We start from the raw sequence: 24,391 nt of genomic DNA, 5'->3' as shown, positions 1-24,391 counted from the left end.
CATTTAACTAGGTCGTGTGCTGATATCGTATCAATTATGTCACCATTATAAGCGAAGGATCTGTATTTCTGCTTCTAATTCACGATTGCAATTTCTTGATTTACTTTTGGTGTTTGCAAAGAGATATCTATTAAGCTAATTATGAATCTGAGTGAGAAATTAGCAAAAATTAAAATGTAAGAGGTTCCAACATTGAACATGTACGTTAAACACAGCTTTATTACAAGAAAAAATTAACGAGATTTAGTAATACATCAAGTTTGCAGAATCTCAACAAGCAAACAAAAACAAAGAAACAACTAACAAAATCAGTAAGATGTGATCACAGGGAACATGGTACTGCTTGAAACAACAATCAACAATTTTCCCAGCAGTGTAAAATCAGAATAAAATCTCTCTTTTCACTAACTCAACAACTCCCAGCAATAGAAACATTGAAAAGGCCCATTTCCAATTTGGAAAATGTTAAACAAAGACACACATTTGAAACAATCATAAATGATAGATAGAAAACCAGAGTTTTCCTTTATTTGTCAAAAGCCAAGCTTTCACTCCAATCAAGTAACACTAAAAAATAGTTCTGATTTCAATACACAAATATAACTGTACATGAGTGTTGTTTGCACAATTATACAAATTTAAGGTATGAGTGGTAAATTTCCAACTATGACTCGTACGAAGATTATTTTGGTAAAAAGATGAACTTCTTTTTTCCCTTTCTCTTTTCCAGTGCCTGCAACAAATGAAACAAGTTTCAGTGTAAAATATTACACAGAGGTGTGCCCAACAAGGATACACAATTGGTCCATTATTGACTATGCAAAGCACTCCTCATAGTTCATGCATGCCAAGCAATCAGTAAGAATTAAGCATACTCAAAATTCTACCTTCAATATCAAATCTGAGAGCACATAGAATTTAACAGTTTTCCATCCATGTCAATAGTAAAATCACTTGAGGTTGTCATCAATTTCTTGACTACATATTTCATTCTTTGCCAGTAACAAAAAAAACAAGTTTGGAAGATTCTTTTTGAAGAGTGAAGGAAACTGGAGAAAGCTAGTGTAATTAAACAAACCATTTTACTGACATGTCCACATCTAAATTGCCCATCCAATCTGTAATCATCAAAATTTTTTACTTCTGAATGGTTGATAGAATCACTTCATCAAACTCCAACGATTTCACATGTTTCGTAAACAATTCCAAATTCATCCTAATGGAGGAACCTCATAAAAGATGAGCAGATCTGAAGGGATGCATTTTTAAATAATAACTAAGTTGCTGACTTTGGCATGGATTGACGGTACAGTAATTTTTCTCTCTGTGAGTTTGCCATTTCCTATGTATCCTAAAATATGCTAACAAAATTCAATAAATTATGCTAATATAATCCATTATGTCCCATTCTTAATTTGCACAGGAAATTTCAAGTGGTTCAAATTGATTTTTTTCTACCATTTTTATTTCTTTTTTCAATTTTTTGAGCCTTGACCTACTAATATAGTAGTTTTAAACTTTAACATTAGTAAAATGTTTTGAACGAGAAGCAAACATAATTCCTTTTTCTTTAATCAACATGTCTTAATGTTATCCTTCCACACAATAGTGCTTCATTTATACTTCTTGTCCTTGGAGAATATCTTGAATTAAATTTATCTTCTTCAATTTGGTAGACAGGCAATCCTCATCATTTCTGCAAAAATTGCAGAATTTTATTTTGATTATAGATTAATTGAGGGTTTTTCGAGATCTCTTCCAGGTCTTTGTGGGATTTTCCTGTGTCAGCTGGAATTTTTTCTAGAAAACAACTTCATTACTTTTTGAAGTTCGTACTTTTCTTTGTTTTCTGCATTGGGATTCGTGTTTCTGATTCCCTGCTATTGCCTCTTCTTTGATTTTTCTTTTCTGTGCATTAGGAAGCGTACAAGATGGCATTGACCATGTTAATGTTGGAAGGCAATCAGAGATTCAACAGCAAAAATTATAACACGTAGAAGCAACGCATGTAAACAGTCTCCTTTTATAGCCACCTTAATATGCTTATTTTGGGAACAAAGACTAGTCCTACCACAACCCAAGCCAACCAAGACAAGTTTAATGACTGGAATTGAGAAGTCGTGCTTCTCAAGTTCTGACACAGATTAACAGTTGCCTCAAATTCCTACTGGTGAGTCAGCTTCAGACACCTAGAAGTGTCTAAAGAAGTTGCATGAGACATCCGAGAAGTGACGGGTGTCCTTCCTAAAGAACATGTTGGCTCCTGATTTAACAGTGATTTTAACTACCAGGTAGCTAACAACAAAATGCATCTAAGGGCAGCTAACTCCTATGATGGATACACTTCGATTAGAACCCAAGACAACTATAAGGCTAATATCCTTCTTCACTTCAGGCTCTGCAAAACCTAGGCGGTTAGCCCTTAGATTCCATTATGTGACCAATGCAAAAAACCATAAATCTGAATCTATGTTAAGCAGATAAAAACCCCAAATCCTTTTATGTTGATGCAATGACAAGGCATGAAATAGCTAATAACATGACCTATAAGATTCACAAGCTAAGTGCGGGTATCCTTTTCAACTCTACAACATTTAAGGGAAAAAAAAGTTGATTATCAACATAACCCACATATGAAACAACAAGATACGTGCAGATCCGATAACTGATCAGTGCCCTATCTATTAGGTATTCCACAAATTACAACATACATCAGAGATATCAGATCTATCCACTCACTTTGTGAATCAGACATCTATGTTCAAAAAGAATCTCATCCTCATCAGATCCTTCCATGAAATCTACAACTCTGTCAAGATATATCAAGCATTTACTTGATTCTTTAAATCAATGGCAAAACACATCTAAACGTACAACCCAAAACGAGATGCAACTGAGATCTACATTCTTTGACCACAAATCACCAAGAAATTGTAAACAACAGATATAGGAGACCAGAATCAGAATGAAACTAAGTTCATTTGTTGCTTTTGTATTCATTTCTTTGAAGCAAATACATTCAAAATGCATGAAAATAACTCATAAAACACCTAATAGATAAACACTATGACTTCATTATTGTTGTTCATACAAAGAAAATGTTGAGAGAATGGTGGAATCACAGCTATGGAACCTGTCCAAAAGTCTGGAACCAACCCCGTACAAAGAAAGATAGAGATGATATAAGAGAATGAAAATCCCAGATCTGATATGAAACTAACACTTGTCCACTTGAATCTTCATCCATGCTGATGAAAAGCTTCTCTCCTCTCTCTACAACTGAAAACCAGATCAAATCTCATCATTGTGCATAACAAGCTTGCAAATATCTTTTCCAGCATGATGAAAAACTCCTTGATAAAATTTCAAATTTGCTATCAAAATTTTGCCAAAACCTTCACCAAACTAGTTAGGAGGTAAAATAACATTACCAACAAGACCCTCTCCAAGTTTGGCGGATACCCACTTCACCATTTTGTCACAAATTGAATCTAAATTGCCTAACTAGCACCTCAAACAAATCTGGGTATATCCTTTACCCGCTAATACCTGTGCAAAATCTGATGGCAAAAATGGAAAGTAGACTCCAAAATCTTTATGTTGATATATGATAGTCCTATGTTTGCTTCCAGAATGTGCCCTAGGCATCCAATTGAAGTTGCAGATAAAATGGATGAAATGACCATTTAATTTACACATATTTCACTTTTCATAAAGTTAAAACTTTATAATAAAACCTTGCCTCAATTTAAATATGTATGCACGTTCAGATGAGGAAAACAATTAAAAACTATTATTTTGGATAATTTAGAATTTTTCACGTCTTTTCAAATTTGGGTCAAACTTGGGTCTGCCGACTTGACATGTGGCACAATCCTATTGGTTGGGTTTGTCCTTGTCACTTGTTCCATCAACATCCAACTGGGACCTGCTGCCACCTAGATGCCATGTGGCGCATGGTCGCTTTCGTTCACTTCCTTGCATCTTCCCATTCCAACTAAGCAATAGTCGTTGATCGGCTACCACGCGGCAAAATCCTGTCACTCCAATCTTGGCCCGCTCTATTTTGTTACATCGTCACCTCTAACACGTATCAACACGTCACTTTGTCGCATGCCTCGTCAGCACCTGACACATCATCATCAACATTGCGACAATATACCACGTCCCCTCCATCCAACTCACCACCTCGATCTACATGCCACGTGTCACTGGGCCACGTCAATATCCCTACCAAATGTCAACCGGTCGCTTTGTCGCATTCTACGTCATTGTCTACCATATTAGTTGTGATTTTTTGACGATCTACCACGTATCCTTGTTGATTCCTCTGTTTCAAAGTTTGTGTCATTTGTCACGCTCTCAATCATCCATCTAGTGTCCACATCATCGCCTAGTCGTACACGTTGATGGTCAAAATCTTGACACTGGCATCAAACTGGCCTGGGTCCACACATTGGAGTCTCACTTTGTGCATAAGCATGAGATGCCTAAGACACTAAGGATCTGTTTGTTTGCTGACATAGGAATTGAAAATTAGAATTGAAAAATAGAATGGGAATGGAAATGGAGAATGGGAATAGAAAAGGGCAATTCCAATCTGGTTTGGTTCACTTGGAATTTGATTGAGAATATGTTAATCCATTGTTTGGTTGTACAAAAATGGAATAGGAATTAAGTTTTGTATTTTTTTAAATATATCCCTTAAATTTTTTTGTTTTAATTTATTATTTTTGGGTTAATTTTTTCAATAATGGTAAAACGATTAATTTATTTTCATTTTTATTATATTCATTTAAGTTAATGAGAAATATAATTTATTTCATTTATTTAAACAAATAGATATAATAATAAAAATGTTATGAAAAAAATGCTTTTAAAAAAAATGTTTAGAAAATAATAATAATAAAAAAATTTTAAATATTTAAATTTAAATTTAAAAATAAATAAATTAAAATTTAAAAATTATTTTTAAAAAATTAACAAAAAAAAACTATTTTATTTTAAAATCAGATTGGGAATAGGAATGGCCTATCCCAATAACTATTTTTTGGAATGGACATATGCTCATTTTAGGGGCAAAATTAGAATATGTTTGCCTATTCCCTATTCCAATTTGGGGTACCAAACAAAGAAAACATTTCCTATTCCTATTCCAGCAAACAAACGAGCCCTAAAGGATTATACAATCGCATATAAAAACATTTTAAGAGACTTCCACTGGGCAAATGTGGGACAAAAAGGTTTTCCAAACAAACCCAGTGAGTAACTTCATTAGCAGGCGCTTATATATTGGTAGTTCGATGTGTTACTGCATGCATAGAGCGGCTCACATAGGGGATGGGTGGTGACCAGATCTCATGGCCTACATGGAAGAGATCCCTGACAGAGCAAAAATGGCATCACAGTTCTCATGTTTTGGTTGTGGTGATCGGTATCAAGTATGGCGCCAGCAATCACATTCATTTTGGGCTAAAAAACATGCACTAATCACAGTGAAGGCTTTCGCTTTTCTCTAACATAGAACGCCTTCCATGTACATCAATACGCACATTTAGATACGCCTATAGGTCCCTAGCCAATGGAAATTGCTTCAAATCCGCACACTACATAGGAGAATCCTTCCAAGTCCATTGGCTTCTTCATTTATACAGACGAGTATGTTCATCTTCACTCACTAACCTTGCCCTAGCTAATTCAACATTGCACTTTACAGTGCCTTTATGTTGTTTCTTTGCATCAGTTGACTCACATTTGAAACTTGCATATTTTGTACGCCTCCTATACATCAGATTTTACAAAGGATCGATGCTGATGTGGTGTTTATTAGACATACGTTTTGACCGGGGGAAGAGATTGAAACAATTTGTTCATTGTAGTCAAACAACATCCCTCTTTCTTAATGGAGAAAACTTTCAAAGCTGCAATCTAGCTCTGGAATTGACTTATCTCTGGACTCGTGCTTGGTATTGTAACCTTCATGTCGGGTAGCCCGCCATCAATTATATACCTATAGCCTTGCTTCGACTACCTACAACTATAGAGGGGTGACCTCCCGAGGTGAATAAATCATATGCTAGGGTGGCCCCTGTCGAGGAACCATTCTTTATATTGTATATCGTGTATCTAAAATGTTCTTTTGACTCATCAAATTTCCTTGATTTAACTTCAGATTTCATATCTCCATAAGTTTGCTAAGAACAATCCACCCCAAACTTTACTAAATATCTGCCAAAAACAGCCAATTCAGCCTCCGCAGCTCAAAGCATTCTAACGCACACTTCTAAGTTGTCCAATCAAAATAGAGGATCCCCAAACGTTGTGTTTCCCAACTTATATCTCAATGCTAATCCTTTTTGTGCACCAGTCTAGCTCCCATTTTCTACGCGTTCTCATGAACAATGGCAGGAAATGAGAAATGAAACAAGTTCCTTATGATCCAATTGAATAAGTTATGCAGACACGTGGGTGGGGGGGTTAGTGTTTCCCAAGTTGAGCACGTCTAAGCCACATAAACATTTTCCCATTCTTCCTTTTGTAGCTCGTAATCAATCTCGTCATTTTCCACCTCTCTTCTTCTTGAAGAGAGTTGTCAAAAAGATGATGTTAGTAAGAGGGACCTACACTGTTGAAAGAATTTTGGCTTGAACATACCAATTGAATGCATTTGATAATTATTGATTCTATCAAAATGCCTCATCCTATCTTCCATTTGCCACATCTGCTGCAACTTGCGCATTCATTTTGCTTTCCTTAATTGCTTCATGAGGCATCTTGGGCTTAGTCCCCTCGATCTCCATGACCCCTTCCTTGTGTTCATCAAGCCCAACCTGACCCATGATCCCATTGCCTTGGATTAGTCACAAAATTTCATCCTTATAAATCATTAGTCATGTTTTTCACATACCCAATAATTTGCACTGGGATATTGAGTTTATCATCCCTAAAATTGGAATGGCGTTCAACATTCTTCCATATATGCTAATCAAAACTAAGAACACGTCTCAATTAATGTGAAACACACAAGTCCCTATGGTACACTCAATGCCCTCCCTTATTATCGTGTTTGCAATCTCACATTTTCCATTTGATTTTCCTTAGTCATCATAGTTGATTTGAACCTCTTCATTTTTCAAACAATGTGTTGTCAATTTGATAATGTATGTTGGGCCCCAAAGTGGGTCTAGCTAAAAAAAATTCAAACTCAACACCGAACCCCAAAAATGATCTAGCGAACTCATTTTATTGATTTGATTCACAACCGAGCACTGATTGAACCTTCAAAGATTCATCTTTTACCCATCTGCAAACTGTCAAATGTTATGCTACGAGGCCCCTAAGTCAGCCTTGAAAACTGTCAAAATCAAACAACCATGCCTTGAAACTTGGCACATACTTTTTGTATTCCATATACTTTCATTCTGTCAGATTTCGCCTTAAGACAACATTTAAATCAAAATACATTAATCGCCAAAGTTACCTACTTCAAACTGATCCTGCAAACACCACATTAGAAACATGAAATTGCATGTGATTTTGGCTTTGAAAACTGATCAAACAACCACCTGAGGAGATAAAAATCAGGGCATTGGTAGATTCTCACATGGAGAATATGAATAAGCAAAAGGATTAAAACATTAAGATCAGACAATGGAGGAGAATATACATCTGACATCTTCAAAAGTTTTTGTAATTCTGTTGGGATTAAGAGGGAGTATACAGTACCTTATAATCCTCAACAAAATGGAGTCGCAGAAAGAAAAAACAGAACCATTATTGAAGTTGCAAAAGCTATGTTACATGATTAGAATATGCATGCCTCATTTTGGGCAGAAGCTTCCAAGATTGCAGTATATATTCAAAACAGATGTCCACATTCAAAACAATGTCTAAACATCTTCAATTTCAAGACTAATAAAATTGAGATTTACACCAATCTAGATCACAACATAACATAAACTTTACATGGTATCAGAGCCAAATTGGTAGAGAAATCTCAATTTTTTAAAGAAGAAATAATGGCAAATAATGTGAGGGTGGAAGACAGACTTGAAGGTGCATCAAACTTCTTCTCTTGGAAAACCCGTATCATTACAATTCTGGAAGAATTGGAACTTGAAGAATACATTGAAAAAGATATTCCAATACCTCAAGATGAAACCGAAAAACTCACCTGGAAAAGACGAAATAACAAGGCAAGGAAAATCATTGTTGATTCAACTAAAGATCACATCCTTCCATATCAGAGATCAAAAGTGCATATGAAGTATTCAAGAACATAAAAAATACATTTGAGATAAATAACTCAAGTAGACTAATCACCTTAAAATCCAAATTACTAAATACTAAAATGGAAAAAGGAGATTCTATTCACTCTTATTTTGAGAAAATCTCTTAAACAAAGAAACAATTATCTTCCATTGGAAACAAAATTGATGATCAAGAACTCTCATTAAGAACTCTCATTGATGATCAAGAACTCTCATTAATAGTCTTGGGATACCTTCATACAAGTTGTAAGCAGACCCTCTATTTCTACTTTTGATCAATTGAAAAATGAATGCATAGCAGAAGAATCAAGGCTAATCTCCAGAGGAATCACTTCAAATCAAGAGGGAGAAAATCAGGCTCTTCACACTGCCTCAAACAAAAGAAAGAAGAAATTCAATAATTATAATAAAAAGAAGTTTAAGAAAGACAATTCTCATGTTCAATGTTTTAAGTGTGAGAAAATAGGACACACATTCAGAAATTGTCTTGAACGAGAAAAAATTCTAGCCTCCCTTGCTGAAACAAAGGAAGATGAAAATCAACTATAGTATTCTGCACTTTCAAGTGAAGTAAATTTAAATAAAAAAGCTTTGATTGTAGACAGTGGTGCATCCCGTCACATATCCGGATTTAGAGATATGTTTGATACATTTGGAACTCATATCACTGAAGGAGTTACTATTGGAGACAATTCTACCTATCCTATAAAAGGTATTGGGACATGTTCTATAAAATTGAAGGATGGAACTACACATAATCTTAAAGATGTTTTATTTGTACCAGGCATAAAAAGGAACCTTATTTCTATCTCAAAGTTAACAGATGATGGATATCATGTCACCTTCAACAAAGACAAAGTACTATATTGGCATAATAACTCAAATATGAAAAATGCTATTATCATAGGGTCCAGATTTGGAACATTATATAGATTAAGTAACATTCAAACTCAAGCTCTCTTAGTCTTGAAACATCCAATGTTAATGAATTATGGCATAGACGACTTGGGCACATTGGGTTTAGTTCACTTCCTAATTTAGATAAGATAATTTCTGGTACTCCTAAACTAGACTCATCTCATAGAGGAACTTGCAAAGGGTGTGCTCTACGGAAAATCATAAAAAATCCTTTTCCCTCTAGTGAACATAGGTCAAAATCAATTTTGGAACTAGTTCATTCAAACCTTTGTGGACCCATGCCCACACCTTCTCTAGGAGGTTTCCTTTATTACATATCCTTCATTGATGACTTTTCTAGGAAGACTTGGATCTATTTCTTGAAAGTCAAAGAATCAAATGAAGTTCTATCAAAATTTAAAACCTTCAAAGCATTAGTAGAGAATCAGACAAGCAAAAGGATTAAAACATTAAGATCAGACAATGGAGGAGAATATACATCTGACATCTTCAAAAGTTTTTGTAATTCTGTTGGGATTAAGAGGGAGTATACAATACCTTATAATCCTCAACAAAATGAAGTCGCAGAAAGAAAAAACAGAACCATTATTGAAGCTGCAAAAGCTATGTTACATGATCAGAATATGCATGCCTCATCTTGGGCAGAAGCTTCTGAGACTGCAGTATATATTCAAAACATATGTCCACATTCATTTCTAAAGAATACCACACCTGAAGAAATCTTCTCAGGGATCAAACCAAATCTAAGTCATCTTAGAATATTCGGATCTCTAGTATACATTCACATACCCAAAGAAAAGAGGACTAAGCTTGAACCTTCTGGGAAGAGAGGTATATTTATAGGATATTGTGAAAATTCCAAGGGTTATAGAATCTACATTCCTGGACAAAGATCAGTTGAAATAAGTAGAGATGTAATTTTTGAAAAGAATTCTGCTTTAAAACTTTCAACCAGCATAGAAGATGAACCAATCCGAGATGATGAGGAAATTAGACAAATAGAAAATCAGAGGGAGTATACACCTGAAGAGAGAGAAACAGAGATAACTAATGGAAAGAAAAGACCACTATGGGCAAGGAAGATGCTTGAAGAAAACAATGTGGAACCAGATGAGATCTCAAAAGAAAACAAGAGAACTCAAAATCAATCATGTTATACTGCTCTTATAACTGAGATAAACAAAATCGAACCATCTACAGCTGAAGAAGCCCTAAAGTAACAAGAGTGGAAAGATGCCATGGTAGAAGAATACAATTCCATAATTCAGAACGATGTTTGGGATATTGTTCCTAGGCCTAAAGACAAAACAGTTGTATCTTCAAAATGGTTATACAAAATCAAATACACTGCTGATGGAAGTATTGAAAAACACAAAGCTAGATTTGTTGCTCGAGGATTCTCCCAAAAAGCTAGCATTGACTATGAAGAAACCTTTGCACCAGTAGCTCGTTACACTTCTGTAAGAACAATCATTGCAATTGCAGCTTCAAAAGGTTGGAAGATTAATGAAATTGATGTAAAAACTGCTTTCCTAAATGGGGTCATTAATGAAAAAGTCTACACAGAACAATCTGAAGAGTTTATCATAAAAGATAAAAAATTAATATGTATGTAAACTCAAGAAAGCACTCTATGGTCTCAAACAGGCTCCTCGAGCCTGTTATGAAAGGATAGATAACTACCTTTCCAAACTCGGATACTCAAAAAATGAAGCTGATTCTAACATATACTTCAAAACCACCAGTGATGGAATGGTAATACTTGTTCTCTATGTTGATGACTTGTTGATAACAGGTTATGATAAATTAATTGAAAAATGTAAGCAAGATTTGATAGCTGAATTTCAAATGAAAGATTTAGGGTTACTACACTACTTCTTGGGATTAGAAGTTAATCAGAAAGAAGACTACATTTTCTTACATCAAGGAAAGTACACTCAAGATATTCTAACCAGATTTGGAATGATGGATAGTAAGCCATTATCTACCCCAATGGAAACAAACTTACACAAGCTAAAAGAAGAAGCATCAAAATCTGAGGACATTGATCCTACTCTCTTCAGACAAATAATTGGATCTCTTATGTATCTTGTGAATTCCACACCCGATATATGCTATGCTACAAATGTTCTTAGTCACTTCATGTGTAAACCCAAGAAGATCAATCTTATGGCTGCAAAACATATATTAAGATATTTACGAGGATCTATTGGTTTTGGACTAAAATATGAAAAGGTTGAGATAAATTTGGAAAGATATATTGATTCAGATTGGGCAGGATGTTCCTCTAATCGCAAGAGCACTACAAGTTGTTGCTTCAGCCTTGGGTCAGCGATGGTATCTTGGTTCAGCAGAAAACAACCAATTGTTGCCTTAAGTTCTACCAAAACCAAGTATGTAGCCGCTTCCATGGGAGCACGTGAAGCAGTTTGGTTAAGAAAACTTCTATTGGCTATTTGGAAAACCTCTAAAACTAACTGTGATCCATTGTGATAATCAAAGTTGTATCAATCTATCAGAAAATCCAGTTTTCCACAATCGATCAAAGCATATTGAGACTCCCTATCACTACATAAGAGACATGGTCGGCAGAGATATCATTAAATTGCATTATATCAATACAAATGAACAGAATGCTGATATTTTCACCAAACCTCTTGCGAAGTTGAAAATTGTGTACTTCAGAGAAAAACTTGGTATGATATTGTTGTAAATGAATTTGTTATTCATGAATACAATTTTTTTCTAATTTTTGCTTGCAAGCTTGTATTGTGAAAAGTGACGACTTTTCTTGCGAAAGGTGACGACCTTTCATGTGTTCTGATCCTATGATAAAGTGACGACTTTATTTTAGTTGATCTATTTTCAAACAATGGTTGAAATTGTTATTATCTTTTGGGCCGGATTTTGCCGGCCACATTGATAACCTTCATGGATCTTTTGGACGATAGTCGGATACCATGAAAACCCATTGTTTTGAAAGTTTGGGTTATCCTTGTTCTTTGGGCCGGATTCTGCCAAACACAATGATAACCTTCATAGGTCTTTTGGGCGATAGCCAGACACCATGAAAATCCATTATGTTTTTTTCTTTTTCTTTCTTCTTTCTCTCCCTTAGTCTAAAACATAATGTTGATTATATGTTATTGTGTAATTCAATTTCACATAGGCTAACATTCTTAACAATTTTGGCTTTGAAAACTGATCAAACAACCACCTGAGGAGATAAAAATCAGGGCATTGGTCGATTCTCACATGGAGAATATGAATAAGCATTTTGAGATTATGACAAATAACTGGGAAAATTTGGCAAGCGTCCAAAGTTGGCCTCTAAGAATTGCAAGAGTGGAAAACTTGGTAGAATAATGACTTTTGCAAACGAAATGGGACCTGGGAAAATGTGCAAATGGATTTGTCAAAATTTGGAAATTGGCACACCTGAAGTATTTTCAATGTAGAATATAGTGGTAAATCCATTTGGCTCTATCTATCACGATTTCAAAATTATAGCATCTCAAATAGGGTTTCCTATCAATCTGAACACTTGGTTACCAGTAAAACTTTAGAAATTGCATTTGGAATCACCTTTGAAAACTAGTCAAACGGATTCATCGTAAGCTTAAAATATGGAACATAGCATGCCTCTAACCCCTAGAATGCAACGGAAAACGAATTTCTTCAATAGGGTCAACTAGGTCAAAGTTGTGATTAATCAAAAAGGGCTACTCGTAAACTGTCAAAAAGGATGACTCGGCAATTTCCAGAAATTGCAAATGGAATCAGCTTGGGAAATTCATCAAACGGATTCATCAGATCTTGAAAATGCAAACATAGGATGTCTTTTAAGACTACAATGCAGTGGTATGATCATTTCTTCAAAATATTCCACGGGCCATGAAATATTCTCTATCAAACAGGGCTTCCCGGAATTCTGAACAATGTACATCAGCATGACAACAATGAACAACCAACTTTAAGGCATTCAAAACCTTGTCAAAACAAACCAAAACGACTTGAAATTTGAGGGTTCTTTGATATGCATATATGACACTCCCAAAGTGATAGGTCATGAAACTTTATCGGGTGCAAAATATTCAATTGCAAACTAGGCTTCTGATCTCATTTGACACAGCAAAAATGCAGATATGAGAATTGCTCAGAATGAAACCTCATGAAATGATTCAAAATGACAACTTATCATCATGAGACACATGCATGTACTGAATGAAAGGTGTTACACATTTGAAACATATCATAGGCCTCAAAATGACAGTCGGGTATACATGCATGAAAAGCTCTTATTGGGGCTTGATTAGACTTAGTTTTCAGAATAGTACTCAAAATCAGTATTGCAATTTTGAGTCCCAACAGAACCAGTTGTTCTCCATTAGGATGGATGAACACACGTCCTTACAAGAGCATCTCGGGAGGATTAGGGACATTTGAGATAAGCTCGAAGCCATTGGTCAGAAAATGGAGGAATAAGTTATGGCAGTCATCACCTTGATGAGTCTAAATAAATCTTATGAGAACTTTATAAAGACTCAGGTATTATGCAAATGGTACCTTAGATAAATATAAGGACAGAGTAGTTGCTCAAAGGTTCGCACAGCAAGAGGGGATTAGCTATTAGGAGACTTTTCTCCTATTGCCAAGATGAGTACAATTCATCTTCTTCTCACCATTACAGCTCTGTTTGGATACAAAGTCCATCAAATGGATGTTAAGAGTGCCTTCCTCAATGATGAGTTGCAAGGAGTCTACATGATGCAACTTCCTTGTTTCAAGGTTGTTGGGAAAGAGCACCAAGTATGTCAACTCAAGAAAGCACTCTACGGACTCAAATAGGGCCCTCGAGCATGGTACATCAAGATTGACAGTACTTTGTATATCAAACGCTTTGGTGATGACGTTATCTTTCTTGTTGTCTATGGGGATGACTTGATCATTACTGGCAGTTCAACACATTTGATTTCATAAATCAAACAAGACCTCTGCATGGCTTTTGACAACATATTTGAGCAACTTCCAAGTGGCCCATAATATTTCAACAATCAGTACACACCAAAAACAATTGCTACATTTTTTGAGGCCCAAGAAACTACCAGAAAGAATTGAACTTAAAATGCACATATAGCCCAAAGGTCCCTCACACCTCAAGGGCAAAGAAACAATCAAAGAATAAGTGGTTAACAATTTCAAAGCTTTTGCAAGAGAAAACAACAATATCCACATTAGGTTTTTTAAGAGGCAGCTAGTTTAGGAAGAAATGCCACATGTAGCACGTTTTTTCTGGTGCCACGGGTCTATGCCACAAAGACATTACGTGTTTGCTCCATTCTGACAGTTTCAAGTTTAAGATCCATTAAGTATTGAGGTGAGCAAAGATTTCATGGTTGTCACAAAGAATCTTGTATATGAATTTAGCTTTGTTGTTAGGGAAGCTGGTACCATCTCGTTGTTTAGGCAAGAAATTCTATCATCTCTGACTTGACACTCCCCTTGGAAGGTCCAAGATACTACAAGCCTCTCTCACCATTTAATATGTTCTCCACTGAATCTGTGGGATATCAAATTTTTGCCACAAGTCCTGCCAGCTCATTAGTCTTCCTTCTAATATTGTATAAGAAATTATTTAATGCCTTTGTTAGCCCAACTCCTAGCTAAGCAGCGTTGGATTAAAGCCAAAGGTTCCAACATTTTGATTTTTCCACACAACTTTTATTGTTTTCATCAACAAGACTATTAGTAAACAACTTCCTAACACTTTGCCAGTTTTCCAGAATGCTTTGAACACATTAGATCTAATGACTTTAATAGCAAACATATCAGACAAGTCATTAATTTGTAATCCATTCCAGGATGAGGTGTTAATTGTACTAACTCTAGAAATGTTATTTCTGATCAAGACCTTCCAAGATTGATCACTCAGTGTGGATTTTGTAATCCATTTGATTGCTAAAGCAAGCCCTTGTGTTCTTAGGTCTTTTATGTCCAATCCTCTGCCATCTTTGTTCATCGTACAGCATTTCCATTTGACACCATGCCTTTTCTTATTAATTATTCCATCCGACCAAGGAAATCTCTAATTTTCTTCTGCATATAATTAAATTGAGCCTGCTTGAGCAACCAGGCTGAAGCATAATAAATAGTATATGAAGATAGAATTTTCTGGCACACTTGAACTCTCCCTGCAAGAGAGGTAGTTTGAGTTCCATCTGTTCATCTTTTTATCAATTTTGTCCTTAATCTGATTCCACCATTTCATACATGTCAGGATTGACTAGGGGTGCCCGGATACTTCACTTAGTGATTTGGGCTACCCCAAGTCAGAGTAGATTTATTACAACAGTTAGAAAGGTGGTCATAAACCTAACATAATTGACTTAGGAAGAGAAACTTTGCTACCTGAAGCTGCACAAAACAAGTCTAATTTATCCATGTGATTACTAATATTATCCTCTTCTAGCTCAATAATAACTGCAGTATCATCTACAAATTGAATGTTAGATAGCTCTTGCCCATTAGCGAGTTCAATACCTTTTACTTTTGGGATAGAGAATTATCTCTAAGAATATAGTGCAAAGCATTTGCTGCAATAACAACTAGGGCAGGGACCAACGGGTAACCTTGCCTGATGGACCTAGAAAGCTTTAATGACAAAGATCTCATACCATTAACTTCCACCCTTGCTCTGGCTCTATTCATAAGAGTTTGGACCATTTGGGAAAATAATTTTGGAAACCCTATTGTCGGTAAATTCTATATTGTAGCCAACGGGTATAAGTGTATCTAAAAGGGTGCATGACGGTTGAGTCACCCCTTGGGGAAAGTATATGTACACCGTCCAGAAGGGACTTTGGATCATGGTAATCATCTGAATCATATTGTAAGCAGTGAAGTACATATTGCGTATATGAATAAAGTATCAGTTTTGTGTTATATCTTGCTATACTACATGTGATAAGTATCCTTTTACCCTGTACGGTAAACAAACCTCAATATCACAAGTGTCACATCTATAAAGTTCCACTCAGCTCTGTCATATCCCTGCCCCAGTCCAGGAGTAGCGTACAAACTCTCTGATCAGAATCCCTGACCCAGTCGAAAGCCTCCCAGCAAGTAATTAAGTTCTCCAATATATATCTGCCTTCCACAAAATCAATTTGAGTGGGATTGATAACATGGGATATGATATTCTCCAACCCTATAGCAAGGACTCTGGCCAAAATTTTGTAAGAAACATTTAGGAGTGTTATGGGCCTCCATTTCTTGATACTTGTTCTATCCACATCCTTGGGGACCAACTTAAACAGACCTTAATTAATATCAGATCCAATAGATTTCTTGCCGATGGCTTCATTGCATACCTGTAGGAGGTCACTTCCTATCCAATCCAAATTGTTTTTATAAAACCCAACACATATACCATCTGGCCCTGGGGCCTTCTCATTGTTCATGGATTGAATGGCAGCATTAAGTTCCTCTACAGATTTTGGTTGGTCAAGTGCCTAGACCTCATCAAGTGAAACCTTACTTGGGATAATGTTCTTATTCCCGTCTCTAGCAACCTCAACCTCATGGCCCACATCTTAAAAGGCAGAAAATGCCTGCAAAATATTTTGGGAGTTAATCTCTCTCCCTTCCGCCCAAATACTGTTAATCCTATCTCTTCCTTCTTCGGGTTTGAGAAAATTGAAAAAAGCATCTGGATCCTTTATCACCATGGCTAATCCAAGTCTGTCGTGCAGTTGTTTTGGCCCCTTGTATCTTGAGATTGTGTAATCTCCTGAGGCAATCCCTGGACTCAGCCATAGAGTCCTTGCCGTCTACATTGTCTGGGTTATCTTACAAATGTTCTTCTGCTAGGTATAGGTTATTATCAAATTATGATTCATTTCTTTTATTATCTTTGGCTTTGTTCTTCCCAACAACCTAAAATAGAGTTTTCCAAATGGCAATATTTTGAGATCATTTATCACTAGCACTTTTGTGATTAAGAACCTCCCTATTATACCATCTAATCACATTGATAGGTGTGAGGACATTTTCACACTAATATTAAATGCCATTATTGGCATTCCCGATCTAGAAGATATCACCAAAGATGGGATGGTCATCAGATGGGGTATAAGGTATAACGTTGACACTAACCCCATCACTGTCCTTTTTAAAACTGAACTTATCTCTATTGACATAGAATCTATCTAATTTGCCAAAAAAGATCTCTTGTCACCTTGCTGAAAATTGGACCAGGGATACCAAATACCTCTGTTATTAGCCTTGTTTCCAGCTAGAGGGTCAAATAACTTGTGCTTATTAATCATTTTGCACCAAATATATTTCTTACATCCCTTCCAACCAAATTTTCTCTCTCTAACTTTGCCTTGAGGGGATTCAATTATATTATAATCTCCCCCAATTATCCAATGAATGTTATTCAATTGGAACATCCATTTCCATAGATCAGTCCTCTCTCTATGGTCATTAGTCGTATAGAGTCTAGAGACATTACAGATGCCGATTTCCTCATCATTAAATTTAAAGATGATCCAGACTAGTCTCTGACAAGGGGAGCCACTCACATTTCAATATATGTTTACTCCACTTGGGACCTGCTAAAATGGCAGTCCTGCCTTTTCCTTTCTAGTGGGAGGTGGTAGAGCATTTGTCATCTTTCCAAATGCATTTCAAAGAGATATCTAGATAGAATCCAACAACATTAATTTATTGGAGCAAGGGTATATCTATTCCTTTGTTAATTGTAAGAAACCTTTTGACAATATAGTTTTTGTCAGGAGACTTAAGTCCCCTTACATTCCATAAAGCACGTTCCAAGTCCTTAGGCATCATTAAGAAATTGTATCCATGGCATTTTTCAATTGGGTCGATTATTAAGCCTAGAAATAATCACTAGTGAAATATTAACATTGGCTAGGCTTACTTCATCTTTATTGGCTTGGGAAATGCTCCTAGAGTCCATGAGTAAATTTGATAGTGTTGTGAATTATGCATCAAGGGATTCCAATGAATCGTAGCTGTGGTGAAAGGGTAGTAAATCTTATTTTTGCCACCCCAAAGAGCCCACCTAATAATCTGATTGATAGGATATTCTGAAGACCATGTCTTTTTGTTCGTAGTTATTTGACAATTTTTAAATAAAATTTTATTAGGGATCCCTATAACCCCTATACCCTCGAAGAAGAACTCCAGCATAGCTATTGTAGACCAGATGTCTTTATGTTTCGAATCTATCCTAGTTTCTAAAGTGGGGCAATCCTCTCCCTGAATTTTATAGATAAGATATATTGATTCCAACAATAGCTTGACTTTCCTTTCATTGTAGAATGAAATTGTTCTTAAGTTTCCCTAGAAAGGGCTACTTATTGTTTGGGTGCTCTATTTTTCCTTCAAATATTTTAAATAAGTTTGCACATACTTTGTCTATTTTGTATTAGAAGGCATTTGACTAGTTTCAATCTTACTTTTCACCATATAAAACCTATCAACTTGGCTTGAGTTCTTAGGCCTTGGTTTTCGATTGTTGTTTACTAATCCTGTTCGAAGTGGCTTCTCTCTCTCTAATCATTCCAAATTGTTTCAAAATATTGGGTCTATCGTCCTTTGTAAGTTTGGGTGTTCATTCTTCCAATATAACATGCAACTGAAGGGAATATTCTCATAATCAATAAAATGTTCCCATTTTGTGATAACCATATTTCTAGTATAAGTCTACATAGAAATTGTATATCCCAAATCTTACCTTCACAGTAATTCTTACATCAATTGAAACTCCTAAGCTTTTGTAAACTCAAACAAAGCAGTACATACTCCCTTTACATATCCTGTTCCTTTTATAGTAAATTCATATCATTTCAACTATGGTTAGGAACATTAATTCAATCAAAACATATGTTTAATTTATTGGAGTTCAACTATAGGAGACCTAGGATAAAGGACATATTAGGGTTGCGTAATCAATCCTCTGCACTAGGCCCAAGAGCGTATGCCATTCCTTTTGGCCTCATGTGGCTCTTTATCATCCATATGAGGGATTAAGCCTAGCGAGGAATCCATATCCAATCAATCCTCTACCCTAAGCCCAAGAGTGGATACCATCCCTCTTGGCCTCATTGTACTTTGCCATCCATATGAGGGGCAATAACTAGTGAAGAATCTTTCTGTTATGTATTAAGAATTGCAAATCAAACTTTGGCACACTAAGTGAAGTCTAGAGTTTTAATCTAATAATTCATAAAAATGAAAAACATGGAAATGATTACATAAATAAGAATGGTACATGGAGGTTTGGGGTCAAGGGACAAAGCCCCTTGGGAGGCTCTTGATTGTGGCTTTGACTATCCATATGCAAAGATTTGCAACAAAAGATATACAATATGTAGATCATAATTCATCATTGGCCTATTTCTTGGTTAGACTTATAATTTGATGGGAGCTTGGAGGCAACACCAAAATGAGGTGGAGGGTAGTGCCCCTTGTAGGGGTTGGGGTGTGTGTGTGTGTGCAAATGTGTCCCTTTGTGTTATGTTGTGTATTTGTCTCTCTTTGTGTGTGCCTGTTGTAGATGGTTTATAGAAAAAATTACCAAAACATGAATTCAATCTATCAATGCTCAATACCAACAATAACATATAGCCAAAATACTACCATATGAAAAATAGAACTAACACCATATGAATCTGAAGGAAAATAGTTTTCTTTTATTCATTATCAAAATAGTCCATACATCTTTCATGTCCAAGAGTCCTTAAATATATCCTTGGTTGGTAAAGAAAACCAAATGGCACATCCCTTCGCTACCTAAATACCCAAACCCCTTACTAATTGTCCTTAATAATAACTATTTTATACTAATGTTTTATTATGACTCTACATTATCCACACTTCTAAGAGGTAGGGTGGGAAGACATCCCTAAATTGGAGGTGTTGCTATCTTAGGAGTCACAAGTCTCATTCTGCTGCATCTTTGTAACTTCTCTCCCTTAGTCACTTTCTCCATCTCCTGTTCTTTCTCAGATGTATGCATCTTTGTCTCCAAGAGTGCACATTCTTCTTTGATTTTTGTAACCTCCTCTTTTGCTTGTCAGACCTCTAGAAACGTTGTCCTGAACACCCCGTCCATCTATGGTAACACCTGCACAAGGAGCGGTTTTCATGTGTGTTTAAACCATGGGAGGTTTCTTCCACTTTACTATTCCCTCTTCCTTCCCAATTCCTCCTATTAGAATGATTCATTCTTCATTACATTCACCCTACATAAACATCAAGAGTGATTCTGTCGCGTTCACTATTGTGTCCATATAAGATTTCTTTGGGCTCTTTATGACTTCCTATGTAGCCTGTGTGATCTCTTGCAACTTTGTTAAGAACTTTTCAGCTTTCTCTTGAATTGAAAGTACCTTCTTTTCTATCATCCCTTCCATATGCTCACTTTCTACTTTCATCCTGTCTTCATCCCCTATTTGTACCAAAGTGGGTGAGGGTGGGGGTACTTTCTTTACTCCCATTTGGAATTTCCCCAGTAACCTATCTACCTCATCTCCCTCCCCTCCATGTTCAGGACTTATCTCTTGGTGGTCACTGCTTTTGTTGCAACCCAATTCTCTCAATCTCAGCAAGTGTCACTACCAAAGCAATTAGTTGAACCATCACCGCTCCCTGAGAGGTGGTGATCCTAGTGGTGTGCAGTGCCTTCTTGTGGGACCAAAGATCTACCACTTTAGCTTTAGCTATCTGATCTATTGGAACTAAATTTGCTACTAAACACAACTAGGATGTTGTGAATGATACTTATTTCGCTCCCTAATCTAGGAATGTCCTCTCATGTCTATGTTGTACGACCGCCTTTCTCTGTATGGATTCCTTCATTTCCTCTGGTTGGCGAGGTACGATTGGCTTCTCCTATTTTCATGCAATTATCATCAATCGTACAGGCTTCCTTCATTTCCTCCATATCACCCTCTTAGTTTATGTCCTTTGTAGGGGCCTCCTAGTTCATGTCTTTGTACAGGCTTCCTGGTCCATGTCTTTGTACTGCCCATTTTTCTCCTTCATCATCATCTAAACTTTATTATGCCTTTGTACTCTATGTCTGCTCGAAGACTTCTTGACTTACCCTTTTTTCTGTGGTTCATTACTTCCAACCCTGAATGTATCCATGTACAGCCAATATGTCATTGCAAGCCTGTAGGGTTCCACTCTATTTGTAGGGACAAACATTCTCCAATGCTCTAGAGCTACCTGTGCAAAGAGCTTCCAAAAACATGGCTATGGTATGATGAGGCATGTAGCAGGTTATATGCCTTAGCTCCAAAAACTCCTTCAATCATTTAGAGAGTAGTTGAGCCTAGTGATACACCCTTCCCGTGTTCAATCCGTTCACCAAGGGCAACATCCATAAGGCTTTATCAAAGGTTGGACTCCCTCCTATAAGGTTTCTCTTCACCAAATCCACAATACATCTCCATTCTCCACTTACTATGAAAGTCTTTTTCAAACCCTAACTATTGCTTTTACTCATAATACTCTCTCTTTCTCTGTAAGATCATCCCTCCACATTAGTCCAAGTCATTTCTTCTTTTCTTCCTTCATCATTTTAGTTGGGGTTTTCGCTAGACGTAACCCTCGATTGGAAACCCCAAATACCTTTCTCACTTCTTTAGTAAAATAAGGAATTGTGATACTTTGTTGAAAATAGTAGATTTCAAATTTGTGCCCTTTCTTATCATACCCAACAATCATTATTTGAAGTACACCCTCAAAATCCTTCAAATCAAAAATTCGAATAAAAATTATTCTATCTACCTCTACTTTTCGTAGCGCCTCCTTCAACACATGATTTTCTTCAGCATCCTCCCACCAAACTTGTCAATCACTTCCAGAGACGCTCTCAAATTAAATATTCATTGTTGTAGTTTTTTTCTTGTCCTTTCCCTTCCCTTTCTTTTTGGAAGAAGCCATATTTTTCACCAGCAGTTTATTCTCTCTTCCAAAATTTGTGATTGTGCTTTTGTTGGGGTTGCCCATGCTTGTCTTCACCATCCAGATGGATTGATTAAGTACCCCTTCTTGCTTTCTAGGTAGTTTCATTGCTTGCCAATTATTGCCTTCTATGTGTCCTATTGCTTCATATCCTCTTCATGTGTGGACTCTTCTACAGTCATGACGTCGTACGATCACTTTCCTTCCATACAGTCGTCGTTCTATTGCTTTATATGTTGCCCTTACCAGTCACTGCCTTCCCTTCCACCCGTAAGTTGTACGAGCATCCTCAATACAATAGCCCTACATTGGCTTCTTACAGTAGTATTCATACGATGATGCCAATTTGCAACAATTGTACATCATACGAAAAAATGCATCCTACCAAATGGAACCTACATCTTCTCTCTCCCCTGAATGTGGTATGCTAACCTGGTACTGCCTCGCCTATTGTACGTACAACATCCTTTATTGAGAGTGGTGCATTCTGTTTTCTTCCCTTTGTGTTTTGCTGTACATATATAGACTTTTGCTAACTTTTCTTGTGGATTGCTTTCCAATTCTTTTATTGCTTTTTCTTTTTGCTTGTGCTTTTTTCTATTTTTCCTTTTATTTCCTTCAAATAACTTTCCCGACTTTTGACTAAGTGCCTTTTTTGTTCCTATTTATGTCCAATGAGTTAATATGAATTCTATTTTCTTTCTTTATAAATCTTCAACTTAAATCCATTGACAGGGCCTTTCAAGGGTTTATTCTCTGGAGTAGATAATTTTCCTGGTCATAATTAATTTTTTCCATTATATTTAAGTACTCATTGTCCCAATTGAAAATTCATTCACCACAAATGCTTCTCATGCTAGAACTTCCTTCTATTTTGTGCTACCTCAGTAGCCTATTGCGTGGTCATCCTCCTTTCATCCAACTTTGGGGTATTGAGTCTCTCCCTCAAGCTTTGGGTATCTCCTAGTCTATGATCAACTTCCACCCTCAAGCTTGGCATCGTGTGTTATGTCGACATTACCGCCTCCAACCCGTATATTAGTTTGCCCCATTGTACCTTTATAAGTGGTTTGGTAAGCCCAAAACACCATCGAAAGCCTCTCCTCCCAATCATCATGTTAGACTCCACAAGTATTGTACAAGAAAGATACTAGTACTTCGTTAGTGGCCTCCACTTGAGCATTAGCTCGTGAATAGTATGTACTAGAAAGTGTATGGAACAGTTTGAACTCAATTGTCATAATTCAGATTACTTGATTTACCAAATGTACTCCTATGTCGCTCGTGATTTGAAGAAGTATGTTGAACCAAGTTCCTATTTGTTTGTACGGGAACCTTGTCATACTTAATGTTGGGTTATCACAAAGAGCCATTGCTTCCGCCCACTTTGTAAGATACTTTGTAGCGCACTATTGTGTATTTACATCTATGTATGTTGCTTACCTTCAGTGATCCTACAAAGTCCAATCCCCATCTCTCAAATAAATCCTATAGTTGTGAAGAAAAAAGCAACATGAAACCCCTCTTAAAGAGTTTTAACTTAACACCCACTCTTGGGTATTTAAATGCAAGGTCGCCCACCATAGTCTTACTAATAACACCTTGCATGTTGTCGCATCAAGTCCCATATGGCATCTTGAAATTCCTTCATGGAAATCTCTGAGTACTCCAAGAATCTCCTCCTCCATTGCACATCTTCGTAACACTTCATCTGACCACATTTTGTACAGTAAACCGTTGATAAATTGAAATGTCTTACTCTTTAATACAATCCTCCTCCTTTCACTAACAATCATGTCTCTCAGAAAGGTAGAGGTTGACAAATATTGGCCAATTTCTTTGTACTAGTGAGGTAGTAAGGCACTCTGAAACAAATGTGTGTCTGGGAAGTCTTCATTCACTCTCTCCTCAAGAAGCTCTCCTAAGCGTATCCAAGATAATTGATTTGCAATCCAGAATGTACTATAATTTTAAAAGTAACTCTTAGAGGAGGGTTAGCCACCTACTTACCCTTTATTGTATAATAGGCTTATTTACCAAGTACATCAAAGTTTGATGATCAACAAAAAATGTGAATGGTGTGCTAATAAATAGTTTCTAATTGTTTGGAGAGCATAAGCCATACCTAGTGCCTCTCTTTCCATTGTGTTATAGTTTTGCTTCGCCTTTGATAGGAGTCGACTTGCAAAGTACATTGGATC

General features: G+C 36.4%; 1 protein-coding gene across 6 annotated transcripts in view; it reads right to left on the bottom strand.

Annotated features, from left to right (window-relative positions):
- Positions 1–376: 376 nt before the first annotated feature.
- The window catches only part of LOC149569359 (uncharacterized), a 141,914-nt gene continuing 117,899 nt past the window's right edge, over positions 377–24,391 (bottom strand). For 4 of the 6 annotated variants that reach the window (XR_016362738.1, XR_016362737.1, XM_089822066.1 and 1 more), the window contains exon 21: positions 377–733. Coding sequence is in view for 4 of the 6 variants with exons in the window: in XM_089822066.1 (XP_089678192.1) it covers positions 683–733 (51 nt within the window). In the remaining 2 variants the exon portion in view is untranslated. Of the gene's footprint in view, positions 734–2,962; positions 3,280–24,391 lie in introns of those variants that run through there. The other 2 variants (XM_089822068.1, XM_089822067.1) reach the window with 2 other exon arrangements.

The sequence above is a fragment of the Cupressus sempervirens genome, chromosome 3 (genome assembly GCF_028749045.1).
Source record: "Cupressus sempervirens isolate cs-2001-9-10 chromosome 3, ASM2874904v1, whole genome shotgun sequence".
Taxonomy (NCBI): Eukaryota; Viridiplantae; Streptophyta; class Pinopsida; order Cupressales; family Cupressaceae; genus Cupressus; species Cupressus sempervirens.
This window is presented reverse-complemented; position numbering and strand designations above follow the sequence as displayed.